General features: G+C 35.8%; 1 protein-coding gene and 1 long non-coding RNA gene across 2 annotated transcripts; one reads left to right on the top strand and one right to left on the bottom strand.

The window, feature by feature from the left end:
• Positions 1 to 1,238: 1,238 nt before the first annotated feature.
• On the bottom strand, positions 1,239 to 4,555 carry LOC117317929. Its single transcript, XM_033872898.1, has 2 exons — positions 4,461 to 4,555; positions 1,239 to 2,160 (listed from the first exon to the last, which is right to left on the bottom strand). Exons 1-2 carry the CDS (start codon positions 4,540 to 4,542, stop codon positions 1,880 to 1,882), a joined length of 363 nt encoding a protein of 120 aa, XP_033728789.1. The 5' UTR covers positions 4,543 to 4,555; the 3' UTR covers positions 1,239 to 1,879.
• Positions 2,377 to 19,736, top strand: LOC117317930. Its single transcript, XR_004530275.1, has 2 exons — positions 2,377 to 2,808; positions 17,350 to 19,736. It is a non-coding gene; the product is annotated as an uncharacterized LOC117317930 (long non-coding RNA).
• Positions 19,737 to 20,367: the final 631 nt, after the last annotated feature.

The following is a 20,367-nucleotide window of genomic DNA, read 5'->3' on the forward strand; positions in this document are numbered from 1 at the left end:
TACACAAATCCATTCTAAATTGTTACGTAGGTGGTTATCATGTTTTCAATTTTATTAAATCTGCTTAATCCTGTTATTTTTTTTCTATTTACTGTTCTAGAAATTATGCATATATATCGTGTTACATAACATCTCGCAACATGTATTATTATTGCTTTCGTTCCCACTGGTCCGGGTCACTGTTGGGCAAAGGATATATAACAAAGTCATGGGCTTGATCTAATGCTGTATTAGTATAAAAAGGAGAGTGTGGCTTCCATTTGGCCGGAGGGGTGGAACCCTAAAAGGGAAATAATGATTAAAAGATAAGGATAGATCTAGCGATTTCATTTTTCATTCTATAGAGTTTTTACAAAGAGTTCCAAGGTATGTATTATTATATAATGTCCATCAAGATTTACTCTTGATAATAAAGGAACCAGTTTGTTTCCTTCAATGAACTGACCAAAAAATAAGATTCAATCCACAATGCTTAGAGGAAACATAAGCTAAATAGTAAATAATGCCGTAGACATGTTCCGTAAGAGCTTGTTTTTTTGGTAGTGATATTTCTGCATACAATGCATTATCAATAAATCCTCAACGTACATGTATAATAACTAGATGCGAACATTCCTAATGAAAACAAACCCCACAAAACAGACTATTGTTTAACCTTTTTATTGATTTTAAACAGCATTACCATAATTAAGTTACTTAAGGTTGGTTTTCACGGATGCCATGTCGGCTGACAATGCGTTTATAGTGCTATCACACTGAAATGCCACATCATGACACAGTCGCGTAAAACAACATCAAGAAAATATGTGTATGTTGAGACGCTATAAATAAAGTGCAGTTAGCTTAAAACTTATAACAATAGTTCTTCTTTCTTACTAAGGCTTTAATTATAGCAAGAATAACGAATAAATGACGGAGATGATGATTAAACAAGTTTCTGGTTTTAATTGTGCATATCTCCCAGTTAACCCGGCAAGAATTGCCTCAGATAAACAAACCAAAGGTAAGTGTACAATACCAACTAAATATGACATCACCTCCACGGGTTATAGGGAACCTGGCAGTTGGCTACCTATCTGAACACTTTCTGTACTTTAATTACTTTTTCTGCTACTTTTTAACTCTATGTCCACAAACTGATTTCTGGTGTGTTTGATGTTCTAGCAACACCAACGGTAACAGATAATATTAACATACAACAAACAAAGAGTTAATGAATTGGTATGTACAAATTTTAATCAGAATATATACATGTATAGATGTTACAAAATTTTCACACTTCATCATGGTATGCGATATATTACAAATATTTAGTATTTGTTTAGGTATCGCAACAACTAATTCGGCTTGTCAGATTGAACTAAGTTCCGTTTATATATTTGAGAAACAAAAATATACAGGCACTATAAATAAAATATAATGGCGAGGACTACAAGTGCAGAAAGGGGGGATTCCCCGTGTCGGGGATCTCCCTACAACTGTAGTTATCAGTGTTAATGTTATTCGAATGCTAGTGTACTCTGATGTTCCATTTAATCGTTTCAATATTATCATTTGTCTGATAGCAAAATATTCAAATTTTGATTTTATATCAATTTAATATAATTTCATCTTCCAGTGCGATTGAAGGGATAGAGTCACTGGTATAACATATAACACAATAAGTGATACCTTAATTTGTCATAGAAAGACTACTGTGATTGCAGGTTATAGTCACATACAAAACCCTCAAACAGTTTATTGTCGATGTAAGTTGATGTATGTGTGGAATGTAAATTTTGTTGTATTAGCTTAAACTTTTGAATCAGGCGTGACCTCCATTACTTTGAGATAATATCGCTTTTTCAGTTTTCCGGAATCACATGTCATTTCAGAAAGATTAAATAACACTGCCGTCCCCATCGCCGTTCCCATCGCCGTCGCCAAAGCCGTCGTCGCCACAACTGCTGCCGCCTCCATCATCACCACACTCCAGAACCACAGTTCTGCTAAGACGAATTGAGTCGCCACCACCATTGTCCGGAACCACAGTTCTGCTCAGACGAATTGAGTCGCCACCACCATTGTCTGGAACCACAGTTCTGCTCAGACGAATTGAGTCGCCACCACTATCCTCCGGAATCACAGTTCTGCTCAGACAAATGAAATCGCCAACACAAACTGAAAATTAAAGAAAAGAATCTTCAAATGTCGAAAGAAATTCTCGAAGAAGTTTCTATTTCGGTTTATGTGAAAGCAAAACAAACTGTTGAAAATAGAAAATGGAAGATGTGACGACTAATAAACCATTAACATACACTGTATTAGAAAAAATAAAAATAAAAAAGGAAGAAATATATACATATATATAAATGCATGTCAATGCAGATACCATTCCTTATGTAAACATTCTTCAGTAAAAGTCAATTACAGTTATATCAGGTAAAGTATTAATCAATTAATAATTCTTAATACAGAATTATAAATAGAGCACTACACTGTGCAACTGTGTCCCTTTATCTAGTGATGATAATTATTTTGTTAAAAAGAGATGTTCAATATCTAACCATGTGTTGATATCCTAACCACGTGACACTGACGTAATACATCTGAGGTGTAGTTACAACTAAATCCGCCATGTTGGACCTATGATTCAGTTGTGGATGTTTACATAATATGGGGTTATAATGAATTGCTTTCCTTGTAGGATATACTATGGCCAACAACGTTAGTAGTAACTGGATTTACATGCGGAGAAAACTTTTTGCTTCATAAGGGAAATATGTGTGTTGTACTATTTGAAGGAATTTCTGTGTAAAATTCATATGGGTAGGTATACCGTACATACATTGTATATGTGTGCACACACTTGCACATTACAACACGTCTGTGTTATTGACACGAAGATAATGTATCATATATGATCAGATATGTTCCTTAGGATTGAGCAGTATTACAATGTATAGACGAGATTTATCAATTAATCGATTAATTAATTGTAACGTCTGTCTACCTGTTATGATAGAGGGTTTATCGGATATAAATAGCAATATAATGGGTATGTGTTTGTTTATGTGTTTACACAAAGTGATCTTTAAAGCCCTCCCCGTTTGTCACGGTATCCCTATAATATCCAGTGTTCCGCAAAGTATCCTTTAATACACTTCTGGTGTCATTACTTAGTCTCCGCTATTCGTAACCTGCTTGTCACGTTTAAGTTCATTTGAAAGTTAATAGGTTAAGAATATGTGATGTGATATGTATGAAAATTAATTCACAACAACTTTATGATGCAGTTCAATTCATTATGACTACGCTGTGTATAGCTCTCGTTGTTTTTATGGTGCTAATATTGTATAATCATTTAGTGGTCTTAGATATGACATCCGATGTGTAAATTTAAGTTATCAATCAAACAATTGGTCAAGTGTCCATTTTACCTTTTAGTTGTAATCTTTTTGACAATAGACAATCAATGGTTGCGTTGGAGCATATATTTAAATAATGTAGTAATTTAAATAAGATTCGTAAAGAGATTATTTACTTATAATAATTCAGGTAGGTGACTTTCTAATTAAGGATGTAAGTAGATTTAAGTTTTATTGAAAAAAAAACTGAATATTAAATAACAACCAAACAAAAATGAAATTAGCAATAAGGATTGATAACTGAACATACACGTGAATATCAGCTTAAGATATGAATATAGTATTCATTACTTGTTTATCAATGCTGAATACTGTATGCTAACCTAACAGTGCTTTTATTCTTCTCTTAAAGTGTGTAAATATAGCTCTCTCTTAATCAAGCGGGACTGACGAAGTTACACTCGTCATATTTCGACAGATTTCGTACCTTTAAACGCCATTTTAAACTTGTCAACCAGTTCGGAGTGACAACCAAATACTGGATTATAATAAATTCCGTTTCCTTCAAGGACTTTATATGACCAACAATTTCATCAGCAACTGGATCGGTACGCAAATACAAGTTTGGCTACGTATGGAAAGTCTGTTTTTGTAATATGTGGAGGACAATTTTTTTGTTTATATGACTCGTGTTTGGTAGCTACAATGTCCGTACACAGTGCATGTGTACACACTTGCACATCTACGATCACACGGGATCACTGTGTAGCACATAGTATAGTGTATCACGCTAAATATTGCCTACAATTACGCAGGAAGACCAATTATCACAAATTGTCGGGTATCCAACTAAATATGGATTTTTTTAGTTGTTATATTTATTAATCAATAAATGAATTCGTTTATTGATGAATTTATCTATTGTTATCTTTTAAAATTTCAATAAATGATAAAATATTTTACGGACGTTAGATATCTGATGTTACTAGAAACATATATCAAACTACCTTGATACATATCATTCTAGACTTATATGCATTATTAACAAATACAATGATTTTATTGATGTTGAATATTCTTATAATGGAAACAAAAATGTTTAATTCACTATACCTCGCTCTATATGTCGGTAAACCACTACAACACAGTACGCCACGCCTGTCATCGTCACACATATCACTGTAATTGTCGTCATTCCGTTCGTTATCGTCACATTGATGGTTACATTGTCTGTAATGAAATAAAATCTGATATAGAGACATGTTAATCAAGCAAAAAATTCAGTGTATCTGTTATATTTTGCATTGCTATCAAATTAAGCTTCAAAATATGTGGTCTTTAAATATTTTTAAGGCTATATTACAAAGAAGTCATTGTTATTTATTTGTTTACACTCGCTATTCAATTTAGACGAAAATGTTTTAAATGTGATAAGTCTCGACAACTTAATATACACGTTATCATGCTGTGTTTAGAAATGGGCTATGCAGGAAAGGTTAAATGTTTCTAAAGTAATTCTAGCCTAAACATGATACATATGACACTGTATAATGCATTATACGACTATCATATTTATATATTGGTACCAGCTATTGGTAACACTACCCTGTGCATAAAAGCACATTGACTTTTGGGTCAGTGTTTACTTTATGGCTTACAGTACATAATAAACTTCCTTGTATATTTATGTATATATGAAATATGAATATCATTATCTTAATGTGTCCTGAATGTGTGTGAAGTGTGGATGAATATTTATGTTATTCCTTTTAATTAAACACTGAGTTGCCTCCCTTTATTCATATAATAATGTATATATGTTATGTTCTTTCTTTTTTCTTTCCTTGTAATTTTTCATTTCAAATATACCGGTAAATATAAAATAATTAACATATATAATTGATATCTTTAAATTTCACATAATTACATTGTCCATTTATCCTGCCATCTATATTATGGAGAGAATTTACATAGGCATAGCCTGTTATTCAATCCAATTGACTATATTCCATCATTTTTGTCAATAAAATTTGTTGAAATGAAATAATGCATTATACATTACATGGGGTAGATCAATGAGTTAATATAGAAATAACTTACCATACAGTCTCACATCAATTTGGTACGTCCTCTCCATATTCAGGTTGGTATCTGATTAACGTTCCTGTTTATGCGACCGCACTATGTTTAGCACACGCCGTTTGGGGGAATTCCCTTCAGAAAAAAGTAACGGGCGAATAGACCTATAATACATTGGATAAGTAAGCGAGGACCAAATCTTCCTATGAAGACAAATATTGCCCAAGATGCTGCATTTAACATCATGCCGTTGTGCTTAATTTCTGAAAATTAAATGCAGATTTACTTTTAGGCGACACAAAGGGTAATCTTCTCTTTATTTATGTATTTATTTTCATATTTAAATTTTTTTTTTAATTCTGAATATTTAATGAATCAACATTGTATGCACAATAACAACAAATAGTATCTTAAAATTAAGTGTCACCATACTGTTGAATATATCCCATTATATATACATCATGTGTGTTTGTTTACATAACACATCAACACTGTTAAATAAGTTGATATCGATAATTTTTCAGGAGACAACCTTTAATGTCTTGATAACAACAAAAAATGTGATATAATTCCAAGTACAAGTAACGAATTGAAAACTATCTAAATATCATATACAAAGTAACGAGCGAACAATAGCTCGAACTAAAAACTATCTAAATATAGTATACAAAGTAAGGAGCGAACAATCACTAGAACTAACAAGAGGCCAAGGGCCTCGTAGCTCTCTGGACGTTGATACAGTAACGTGCCAATTTTAGTTTTTTTTTTTTTTTTTTTTAATTTTGCTATATATTCTTTGTATTTTTAACTTTTTCAATGAATTTTCCTGACTTTGTGTATTGATCGTTTTAAATGAAATTTTGTACTCTTATAGAGAATTGTTTCCTGTTTCATCTCATAATATTTTCACTGTTTTCCGATGTATATGACTAGAGAAATCATATTTTTTTTTTACAATATCTAATTATTTGAACGCCATATTGACGTTATTTTGGTAACGTCATATAGAGAAATGGCGTCACACGGAAATTATCAGTGTAGACAATTCTGTATTGCTCCATAAATAAATAAATATTATGAGAAGAAACTATGGACATTTCTTCATAACATGACGAAATATTGTCAAAATCCGTTCACATAGTAATGTTTCATATCAGTGTGTTTGCCAGGGACGTATACGTATACCTCGCGAGACACTCTGTACACTGTAGCAGACGACATAATGTGTATAAAGTAACACGCATAGCAGCATTTTTTTTTTGCAGCGGCACAGGGATACGTGTGTTGCAGCACATTACTATATACACATTACAGTGGGTTGATATAGGAACTTTGCCTCATAACTCCTCCGAATAACGTTCGGCATGTCCCTGTGACACCGAATATGTCCAAAATGACACCGTAAATTGACGATTACTCGAAAATGAAAACATTTAACAACTCAAATTTCTTGTCAAATCTAGTTCGTGTCGACCCCAATCATGTGTCTTGAAATCCATTCTGACAGTCCCACTGTTTCTGATATCCTCTGTCCACAAAATTTTAATAATTGTACTTCCGGCAAAAACATGAAAATGACTGCGTAAGCTCTCCTGGACTCCGTCCAGAGAGCTAACAAGAGGGAAGGGCCTCGTAGCTCTCTGGACTCTGTACACTGTAGCAGACGACATAATGTGTATAAAGTAACACACATAGCAGCAGATTTTTGCAGCGGCACAGGGATACGTGTGTTGCAGCACATTACTATATACACATTACAGTGGGTTGATATAGGAACTTTGCCTCATAACTCCTCAGAATAACGTTCGGCATGTCCCTGTGACACCGAGTATGTCCAAAATGACACCGTAAATTGACGATTACTCGAAAATGAAAACATTTACCAGTGGTAGGTATGGGGTATATATATTACCAGTGGTAGATATGGGGTATATACAATAACTGTGGTAGGTATGGGGTATATACAATACCAGTGGTAGGTATGGGTTATATATAAAACCAGTGGTAGGTATGGGGTATATATAATACCAGTGGTAGGTATGGGGTATATACAATACCAGTGGTAGGTATGGGGTATATACATAACCAGTGGTAGGTATTGGGTATATACAATGAGAGTGGTAGGTATCGGATATATATAATACCAGTAGTAGATATGGGGTATATATAATACCAGCTGTAGGTATGGGGTATATATAATACCAGTGGTAGGTATGGGGTATATATATGACTAGTTGTAGGTATTGGGTATGTACAATACCAGTGGTAGGTATGGGGTATATACAATACCAGTGGTAGGTATCGGATATATATAATACCAGTAGTAGATATGGGGTATATACAATAACTGTGGTAGGTATGGGGTATATACAATACCAGTGGTAGGTATCGGATATATATAATACCAGTGGTATGTATGGGGTATATACAATACCAGTGGTAGGTATTGGTTATATACATAACCAGTGGTAGGTATGGGTTATATATAATACCAGTTCTAGGTATTGGGGTATATACAATACCAGCTGTAGGTATGGGGTATATACAATACAAGTGGTAGATATGGGGTATATATAATACCAGTGGTAGGTATGGGTTATATATAATACCAGTGGTAGGTGTGGGGTATATATAATACCAGTGGTAGGTATTGGGTACATACAATACCAGTGGTAGGTATGGGGTATATACAATACCAGTGGTCGGTATGGGTTATATATAAAACCAGTGGTAGGTATGGGGTATATATATTACCAGTGGTAGATATGGGGTATATACAATACCAGTGGTAGGTATGGGGTATTTACAATACCAGTGGTAGGTATGGGGTATATACAATACCAGTGGTAGGTATGGGGTATATAAAATACCAGTGGTGGGTATGGGGTATATAAAATACCAGTGGTAGGTATGGTATATACAATACCAGTGGTAGGTATGTGGTATATACAATACCAGTGGTAGGTATGGGGTATATACATAACCAGTGGTAGGTATGGGGTATATAAAATACCAGTGGTAGGTATCTGATATATATAAAACCAGTGGTAGGTGTGGGGTATATATAATACAAGTGGTAGATAGGGGGTATATATAAGACCAGTGGTAGGTATTGGTGTAAATGCAATACCAGTGGTAGGTATCGGATATGTACAATACCAGTGGTTGGTATTGGGTATATATAATACCAGTTATAGGCATGGGGTATATATAATACCAGTGGTAGATAGGGGGTATATATAATACCAGTGGTAGGTATGGGGTATATTCAATACTAGTGGTAGGTATCGGATATGTACAATACCAGTGGTAGGTATGGTTTATAATATAATACCAGTGGTAGGTATGGGTTAAAATATAATACCAGTGGTATGTATAGGGTATATACAATACCAGTGGTAGGTATGGGGTATATACAATACCAGTTGTAGGTATGGGGTATATACAATACCAGTGGTAGGTATGGGGTATATACAATACCAGTTGTAGGTATGGGGTATATACAATTCCAGTGGTAGGTATGGGGTATTTACAATACCAGTGGTAGGTATGGGGTATATATAATACCAGTGGTAGGTATGGGTTATATATAATACCAGTGGTAGGTATGGGGTATATATAAGACTAGTGGTAGGTATAGGGTATATACAATACCAGTGGTAGGTATGGGGTATTTACAATACCAGTGGTAGCTATGGGGTATATATAATACCAGTGGTAGGTATGGGTTATATATAATACCAGTGGTAGGTATGTTGTATACAATGTATATAATACCAGTGGTAGGTATGGGGTATATACAATACCAGTGGTAGGTATCGGGTATATATAATACCAGTGGTAGGTATGGGGTATATATAATACCAGTGGTAGGTATGGGGTATATACAATACCAGTGGTAGGTATGGGGTATATACAATACCAGTGGTATGTATGGGGTATATATAATACCAGTGGTAGGTATGGGGTATATATAATACCAGTGGTAGGTATGGGGTATATATAAGGCCACTAGTAGGTATGGGGTATATACAATACCAGTGGTAGGTATGGGGTATATACAATACCAGTTGTAGGTATGGGGTATATACAATTCCAGTGGTAGGTATGGGGTATTTACAATACCAGTGGTAGGTATGGCGTATATATAAGACTAGTGGTAGGTATGGGGTATATATAATACCAATGGTAGGTATGGGGTATATATAATACCAGTGGTAGGTATGGGGTATATATAAGACCAGTGGTAGGTATGGGGTATATACAATACCAATGGTAGGTATGGGGTATATATAAGACCAGTGGTAGGTATGGGGTATTTACAATACCAGTGGTAGGTATGGGGTATATATAATACCAGTGGTATGTATGGGTTATATATAATACCAGTGGTAGGTATGGGGTATATATAATACCAGTGGTAGATATGGGGTATATACAATACCAGTGGTAGGTATGGGGTATATATAATACGAGTGGTATGTATTGGGTATATACAATACCAGTGGTAGGTATGGGGTATATATAATACCAGTGGTATGTATGGGGTATATATAATACCAGTGGTAGGTAGGGGTATATACAATACCAGTGGTAGGTATGGGGTATATATAATACCAGTGGTAGGTAGGGGTATATATAATACCAGTGGTAGGTATGGGGTATATACAATACCAGTGGTAGGTATGGGGTATATACAATACCAGTGGTAGGTATGGGTTATATATAATACCAGTGGTAGGTATGGGGTATATATAATACCAGAGGTAGGTATGGGGTATATACAATACCAGTGGTAGGTATGGGGTATATATAATACCAGTGGTAGGTATGGGGTGTATACAATACCAGTGGTAGGTATCCGATATATATAATACCAGTAGTAGGTATGGGTTATATATAATACCAGTTGTAGGTATGGGGTATATATAATACCAGCTGTAGGTATGGGGTATATACAATACCAGTGGTAGGTATCGGATATGTACAATACCAGTAGTAGGTATGGGTTATATATAATACCAGTGGTAGCCAGTAGGTTTGGGGTATATGCAATACCAGTGGTAGGTATGGGGTATATACAATACCAGTGGTAGGTATCGGATATGTACAAACCAGTGGTATGTATTGGTTATATATAATACCAGTGGTAGGTATGCGGTATATACAATACCAGTGGTAGGTATGGGATATATACAATACCAGTGGTAGGTATGTGGTATATACAATACCACTGGAAGGATATGGGGTAGATACAATACCAGTGGTAGGTATGGGGTATATACAATACCAGTGGTAGGTATCGGATATATACAATACCAGTGGTAGGTATGGGGTATATATAATACCAGTTGTAGGTATGGGGTATATACAATACCAGTGGTAGGTATGGGATATATATAATACCAGTGGTAGGTATGGGGTATATACAATACCAGTGGTAGGTATGGGGTATATACAATACCAGTGGTAGGTATGGGGTATATATAATACCAGTGGTAGGTATGGGTTATATATAATACCAGTGGTAGGTATGGGGTATATATAAGACTAGTGGTAGGTATAGGGTATATACAATACCAGTGGTAGGTATGGGGTATTTACAATACCAGTGGTAGCTATGGGGTATATAATACCAGTGGTAGGTATGGGTTATATATAATACCAGTGGTAGGTATGTTGTATACAATGTATATAATACCAGTGGTAGGTATGGGGTATATACAATACCAGTGGTAGGTATCGGGTATATATAATACCAGTGGTAGGTATGGGGTATATATAATACCAGTGGTAGGTATGGGGTATATATAATACCAGTGGTAGGTATGGGGTATATATAATACCAGTGGTAGATATGGGGTATATACAATACCAGTGGTAGGTATGGGGTATATATAATACCAGTGGTAGGTATGGGGTATATATAAGACCAGTGGTAGGTATGGGGTATATACAATACCAGTGGTAGGTATGGGGTATATATAAGACCAGTGGTAGGTATGGGGTATTTACAATACCAGTGGTAGGTATGGGGTATATACAATACCAGTGGTAGGTATGGGGTATATACAATACCAGTGGTAGGTATGGGGTATATATAAGACCTAGTGGTAGGTATGGGGTATATATAATACCAATGGTAGGTATGGGGTATATATAATACCAGTGGTAGGTATGGGGTATATATAAGACCAGTGGTAGGTATGGGGTATATACAATACCAATGGTAGGTATGGGGTATATATAAGACCAGTGGTAGGTATGGGGTATTTACAATACCAGTGGTAGGTATGGGGTATATATAATACCAGTGGTATGTATGGGTTATATATAATACCAGTGGTAGGTATGGGGTATATATAATACCAGTGGTAGATATGGGGTATATACAATACCAGTGGTAGGTATGGGGTATATATAATACGAGTGGTATGTATTGGGTATATACAATACCAGTGGTAGGTATGGGGTATATATAATACCAGTGGTAGGTATGGGGTATATATAATACCAGTGGTAGGTAGGGGTATATACAATACCAGTGGTAGGTATGGGGTATATATAATACCAGTGGTAGGTAGGGGTATATATAATACCAGTGGTAGGTATGGGGTATATACAATACCAGTGGTAGGTATGGGGTATATACAATACCAGTGGTAGGTATGGGGTATATATAATACCAGTGGTAGGTATGGGGTATATATAATACCAGAGGTAGGTATGGGGTATATACAATACCAGTGGTAGGTATGGGGTATATATAATACCAGTGGTAGGTATGGGGTGTATACAATACCAGTGGTAGGTATCGGGTATATATAATACCAGTGGTAGGTATGGGGTATATATAATACCAGTGGTAGGTATGGGGTATATATAATACCAGTGGTAGGTATGGGGTATATATAATACCAGTGGTAGATATGGGGTATATACAATACCAGTGGTAGGTATGGGGTATATATAATACCAGTGGTAGGTATGGGGTATATATAAGACCAGTGGTAGGTATGGGGTATATACAATACCAGTGGTAGGTATGGGGTATATATAAGACCAGTGGTAGGTATGGGGTATATATAATACCAGTGGTAGGTATGGGGTATATACAATACCAGTGGTAGGTATGGGGTATATACAATACCAGTGGTAGGTATGGGGTATATAATACCAGTGGTAGGTATGGGGTATATACAATACCAGTGGTAGGTATGGGGTATATAAATACCAGTGGTAGGTATGGGGTATATACAATACCAGTGGTAGGTATGGGGTATATACAATACCAGTGGTAGGTATGGGGTATATACAATACCAGTGGTAGGTATGGGGTATATATAATACCAGTGGTAGGTATGGGGTATATATAATACCAGTGGTAGGTATGGGGTATATACAATACCAGTGGTAGGTATGGGGTATATAATACCAGTGGTAGGTATGGGGTATATACAATACCAGTGGTAGGTATGGGGTATATATAATACCAGTGGTAGGTATGGGGTATATATAATACCAGTGGTAGGTATGGGGTATATAAATACCAGTGGTAGGTATGGGGTATATATAATACCAGTGGTAGGTATGGGGTATATACAATACCAGTGGTAGGTATGGGTATATACAATACCAGTGGTATGTATGGGGTATATATAATACCAGTGGTAGGTATGGGGTATATATAATACCAGTGGTAGGTATGGGTATATACAATACCAGTGGTAGGTATGGGGTATATATAATACCAGTGGTAGGTATGGGGTATATATAATACCAGTGGTAGGTATGGGGTATATACAATACCAGTGGTAGGTATGGGGTATATACAATACCAGTGGTAGGTATGGGGTATATACAATACCAGTGGTAGGTATGGGGTATATATAATACCAGTGGTAGGTATGGGGTATATACAATACCAGTGGTAGGTATGGGGTATATATAATACCAGTGGTAGGTATGGGGTATATACAATACCAGTGGTAGGTATCGGATATATATCAATACCAGTGGTAGGTATGGGTTATATATAATACCAGTTGTAGGTATGGGGTATATATAATACCAGCTGTAGGTATGGGGTATATACAATACCAGTGGTAGGTATCGGATATGTACAATACCAGTAGTAGGTATGGGTTATATATAATACCAGTGGTAGCCAGTAGGTTTGGGGTATATGCAATACCAGTGGTAGGTATGGGGTATATACAATACCAGTGGTAGGTATCGGATATGTACAAACCAGTGGTATGTATTGGTTATATATAATACCAGTGGTAGGTATGCGGTATATACAATACCAGTGGTAGGTATGGGATATATACAATACCAGTGGTAGGTATGTGGTATATACAATACCACTGGAAGGTATGGGGTAGATACAATACCAGTGGTAGGTATGGGGTATATACAATACCAGTGGTAGGTATCGGATATATACAATACCAGTGGTAGGTATGGGGTATATGTAATACCAGTTGTAGGTATGGGGTATATACAATACCAGTGGTAGGTATGGGATATATATAATACCAGTGGTAGGTATGGGGTATATACAATACCAGTGGTAGGTATGGGGTGTATACAATACCAGTGGTAGGTATGGGGTATATATAATACCAGTGGTAGGTATGGGTTATATATAATACCAGTGGTAGGTATGGGGTATATATAAGACTAGTGGTAGGTATAGGGTATATACAATACCAGTGGTAGGTATGGGGTATTTACAATACCAGTGGTAGCTATGGGGTATATATAATACCAGTGGTAGGTATGGGTTATATATAATACCAGTGGTAGGTATGTTGTATACAATGTATATAATACCAGTGGTAGGTATGGGGTATATACAATACCAGTGGTAGGTATCGGGTATATATAATACCAGTGGTAGGTATGGGGTATATATAATACCAGTGGTAGGTATGGGGTATATATAATACCAGTGGAAGGTATGGGGTATATATAATACCAGTGGTAGATATGGGGTATATACAATACCAGTGGTAGGTATGGGGTATATATAATACCAGTGGTAGGTATGGGGTATATATAAGACCAGTGGTAGGTATGGGGTATATACAATACCAATGGTAGGTATGGGGTATATATAAGACCAGTGGTAGGTATGGGGTATTTACAATACCAGTGGTAGGTATGGGGTATATACAATACCAGTGGTAGGTATGGGGTATATACAATACCAGTGGTAGGTATGGGGTATATATAAGACTAGTGGTAGGTATGGGGTATATATAATACCAATGGTAGGTATGGGGTATATATAATACCAGTGGTAGGTATGGGGTATATATAAGACCAGTGGTAGGTATGGGGTATATACAATACCAATGGTAGGTATGGGGTATATATAAGACCAGTGGTAGGTATGGGGTATTTACAATACCAGTGGTAGGTATGGGGTATATATAATACCAGTGGTATGTATGGGTTATATATAATACCAGTGGTAGGTATGGGGTATATATAATACCAGTGGTAGATATGGGGTATATACAATACCAGTGGTAGGTATGGGGTATATATAATACGAGTGGTATGTATTGGGTATATACAATACCAGTGGTAGGTATGGGGTATATATAATACCAGTGGTAGGTATGGGGTATATATAATACCAGTGGTAGGTAGGGGTATATACAATACCAGTGGTAGGTATGGGCTATATATAATACCAGTGGTAGGTAGGGGTATATATAATACCAGTGGTAGGTATGGGGTATATACAATACCAGTGGTAGGTATGGGGTATATACAATACCAGTGGTAGGTATGGGTTATATATAATACCAGTGGTAGGTATGGGGTATATATAATACCAGAGGTAGGTATGGGGTATATACAATACCAGTGGTAGGTATGGGGTATATATAATACCAGTGGTAGGTATGGGGTGTATACAATACCAGTGGTAGGTATCCGATATATATGATACCAGTAGTAGGTATGGGGTATATATAATACCAGCTGTAGGTATGGGGTATATACAATACCAGTGGTAGGTATCGGATATGTACAATACCATTAGTAGGTATGGGTTATATATAATACCAGTGGTAGCCAGTAGGTTTGGGGTATATGCAATACCAGTGGTAGGTATGGGGTATATACAATACCAGTGGTAGGTATCGGATATGTACAAACCAGTGGTATGTATTGGTTATATATAATACCAGTGGTAGGTATGCGGTATATACAATACCAGTGGTAGGTATGGGATATATACAATACCAGTGGTAGGTATGTGGTATATACAATACCACTGGAAGGTATGGGGTAGATACAATACCAGTGGTAGGTATGGGGTATATACAATACCAGTGGTAGGTATCGGATATATACAATACCAGTGGTAGGTATGGGGTATATGTAATACCAGTTGTAGGTATGGGGTATATACAATACCAGTGGTAGGTATGGGATATATATAATACCAGTGGTAGGTATGGGGTATATACAATACCAGTGGTAGGTATGGGGTGTATACAATACCAGTTGTAGGTATGGGATATATACAATACCAGTGGTAGGTATTGGGTATATACAATACTAGTGGTAGATATAGGTATATATAAGACCATCGTTAGGTATGGGTGATATATAAAACCAGTGGTGGGTATGGGGTATATATGAAACCAGTGGTAGGTATGGGGTGTATACAATATCAGTGGTAGGTATGGGGTATATACAATACCAGTGGTAGGTATCGGATATATACAATACCAGTGGTAGGTATCGGATATATGCAATACCAGTGGTAGGTATGGGTGATATATAAAACCAGTGGTGGGTATGGGGTATATATGAAACCAGTGGTAGGTGTAGGGTATATACAATACCAGTGGTAGGTATGGGATATATACAATACCAGTGGTAGGTATGGGATATATGCAATACCAGTGGTAGGTATGGGGTATATATAATACCAGTGGTAGGTATTGGTTATATATAATACCAGTGGTAGATATGGGGTACATATAAGACCAGTGGTAGGTATGGGGTATATATAATACCAGTGGTAGGTATGGGGTATATATAATACCAGTGGTAGGTATGGGGTATATACAATACCAGTAGTAGGTATGGGGTATATATAATACCAGTGGTAGGTATGGGATATATATAAGACCAGTGGTAGATATGGGGTATATATAATACCAGTGGTAGGTATAGGGTATATATAAGACCAGTCATGTAATTCCAATGGTGAAGTTGTCTATAATCTTGTAAACATTACTGATACAAGATATTGAATAATAAATTACAATTTTTGACCAGTGTTTGGAAACTTGTAAATGAACAAACAATTCCCGATTTTTCCTGAATAAATTGACTGAATTTGGGTACCAGTTTTTGAACATCTTGACCGGAAGTCACAAAAATACAATCTGAACACTATTCTTATTTTAAGGAAAGAAAGTAGTGATCATGACTGTCGCAAGTCATTCCTAACTATATCTTAATGTCTTGTCAGCAAACCTATTTCCGATCTGTTTGATGCTCTTGCAACATCCACAGTAACAATGAAATATGTAAAATAGCATTAAAATACAACAAACAATTATTGATGAATTGATATGTGTAAAAACACTTTTTATATAGAGATATTTGTGTACATATATGCTATAAATTCTTCTTCGTTAAGCATGGCACGCGAAATATTACCTATTCAGGATATCTATAGTTCAAGATAGCACGCGATATGTTATAAATACTGAACATGTGTTTAGGACTCGTACAATCAAGTCCCTTGTATATAGAAAAGTAAAGAGTAAGGAGTTAAGATTTTAAAAACAAAAATATACCCTTCACTGTTATAGTTTGTATATCAGTGTCAAAAACCTTTCCAATCGAATCATTTGTAATCTAATCCAGCTTTCCGGAATTACAGGTCAATTCAGACGGATTTAACCACTATCACCGCCGCCGCTGCCATCACCATAAACATCTCCATTTCCGTCACCGCCACTGTCCGGAACCACAGTTCTGCTCAGGCGGATTGTGTAGTCACCATCACTGTCCGGAACCACAGTTCTGCTCAGGCGGATTGTGTAGTCACCACCACTGTCCGGAACCACCGTTCTGCTCAGGCGGATTGTGTAGTCACCACCACTGTCCGGAACCACAGTTCTGCTCAGGCGGATTGTGTAGTCACCACCACTGTCCGGAACCACAGTTCTGCTCAGGCGGATGAAATCGCCACCATACACTGGAAATTAAGTAAAAGAAGAATCTGAATCAGTTTTATGTTCCGGCAAAATAACCTGTTAAAAATAGAAACAGGAAGCTTTAAAATGCGATCACTCTTACATGCATTGTACCAAAAAACAACATTGAAACAAGTCAAAAAGAAAAATTAAATAAATTAACTAAAAAGTATTTTGTATTCATTTCAGACGGAGGAACAAAGGAGACATTTACTATTTACATAATAGTATAGTATTCATGAGGATTTTTTGTCTTTGATTTGGTTTCGTTCTGTTTCTGTCTTAAAATATTTTATTCTCCTCATTGTCTGTTACCGAACAAGTAGAGTCATGGATAAATGCATATCATCTTATTTTGCACTTCTTTTTACACGTAAAATATTTCGAAATGCATGTATTTTATTATGACAGACGTCAACTGTACGTATATATATGTATCTATGTTGCTTATACTGGGGGAATAAGATATTTGTATCGTACAAAAAGACACGCAATCAGGGGACTGACTTTATTCAGTATATTAATTCCGGATATATATGTAATACATCTATGCAACAAAACGAATCGTTTAGTTTGAAATTCTTAGTAAATCTATCATAAACGTATGTACTATAAACAAGTGGCAGCAAAAAAAAATGTTTATTTATTTACTTTTAATATTATTTATTTATTATTTTTCTATTGTCACTGATTACAATATATCATTGAATAATCTACTTGAATGCGTGTTTTTGTATAATTCTCAACTATTTACCGCCATGATTCAGTATAGTATATTATTAATGGATATATTGTGTGGAATTGTCAAGATGATTTAATTTACATTACACAGTTTTATACTCAAGACAAAACATTTTCCTCATTTATTTCACTTAACCACGGGGTATATCGTTGCTACTCGCTTTATGGATTCCGACGGAATCCAAAAAGTGAGTATCATGTAGACGGAATCCAAAAACGAGTATCATGTAAACGGAATCCAAAACGCGAGTAGTAACGATATACCCCGTGATAACTTCATTCGCTGTATATGTCGGTGTACAAAATATAGCACATGCCATCGTCACACAGAGCGCTGTATGTGTACACATTTGCACATAAACGTTCGATTACGCGACAGGACTAACACAACGACTAGGACTGTATGTCACAATAGCCTGGTATGAAACTAAAAATAAACGTTTAGATTTGTAATATTTATTACGTTGTAATTAATTAGCTAATTTATTCATTTTTTCTGTTTTTATGGCTTTCTTCCAATTGCAATATATAATTGAATATCTTACGGACGTCACATATCGGATGTAGCCTGCAGTAGAATATAAACTACACTGGACATTAAAGTGTTAATCGAACTCCCTTACCTCGTTGTATATGTCCTCGCACAAATACAACACAGCACACACGGCCTGTCATCGCCACATAGATCACTGTTATTATCGTCGTTCTATTCGTAATCGTCACATTGATGGTCACGTCGTCTGTAACGAAATAACGACTGCTAAAGTGGCGATGTTAATCAAATAAAATATTCAATATCCATGCTCTATTAGAAATAGACAGTCGAGAAATGTTTTCAATGCTACGCTAGAATAGAAGCAGCTTTACGCAGATCACATTCTAATGTCGATGATTCTAGCAATATTGTATTCCATAGGAGGACTAAACCATGCAAATAAAGAAAGGATGACACTCAATATTTCTTGAAGAAATTGATAACCATAACTAAAATATGCAGCTGTACTACACATATATGAACAGTAAAAACTCCGCTAAGTATACATGCAACAATTTACCGTATCCCCAGCCCCTTTCAATCCCCTGCACCCTTTCTATATATTTTCTATGCACATGCTAAAATTAATTAAATGTTCAATGATATATATCCAAACAGCAATAAGTATTGTCAGTACTGTTCCATAGCTACTTTGTCTACAAGGAGACAGATTTACACAAGTACTTAGTACTTGTTTCTTAATCCTTTTTGAAATCATATTGTATATATTATATTGCCATGTATTATTGAATAAAATAAAGTTTAAACTAACTTACCATCAAGTAATGATCTTTCCATACTGTGGCTGTGTCCTTTTCTGGGAGTAGAGAATTACACTAGTTTACACTAGTTGAGAATGACATTAGTCACACTAGTACTTCATTTTTATATACGCGGATCAAGCCTCCACTTCCCAGAGTTCTCTTCTGTCTATTTTTGTGTATTCGTTTCTGACCTTTGTAGTGTTTATGTGGTGCAAGTTGTGGGTATTCCTGAATAGACGATTAGGTACCTTATATCGTGAGTTGAGGCCCGGTCATGAAAGTTATGAAATTATCCTTCTTCGTCATTTGTGTAACTATTTTATATACAAAACGACATATCTTTAGTTAATACGTCAACTCATTACCGGTCTTTCTGAAGTTTCAATATTCCTAATTTAATAGTCCATTTCAAAAAGGTTTATTTATGTTCAAAACATCAATTTGTATATACACAAATCCATTCTAAAGTGTTATGTAGGTGGTGATCATGTTTCAATTTTATTAAATTTGCTTAATCCTGTTATTTTTTTTTCTATTTACTGTTCTAGAAATTATGCATAAATATCGTGTTACATAACATCTCGCAACGTGTATTATTATTGTTTTCGTTCCCCCTGGTCCGGGTCACTGTTGGGCAAAGGATATATAACAAAGTCATGGGC

This window comes from Pecten maximus, chromosome 19 (assembly GCF_902652985.1).
Source record: "Pecten maximus chromosome 19, xPecMax1.1, whole genome shotgun sequence".
Taxonomy (NCBI): domain Eukaryota; kingdom Metazoa; phylum Mollusca; class Bivalvia; order Pectinida; family Pectinidae; genus Pecten; species Pecten maximus.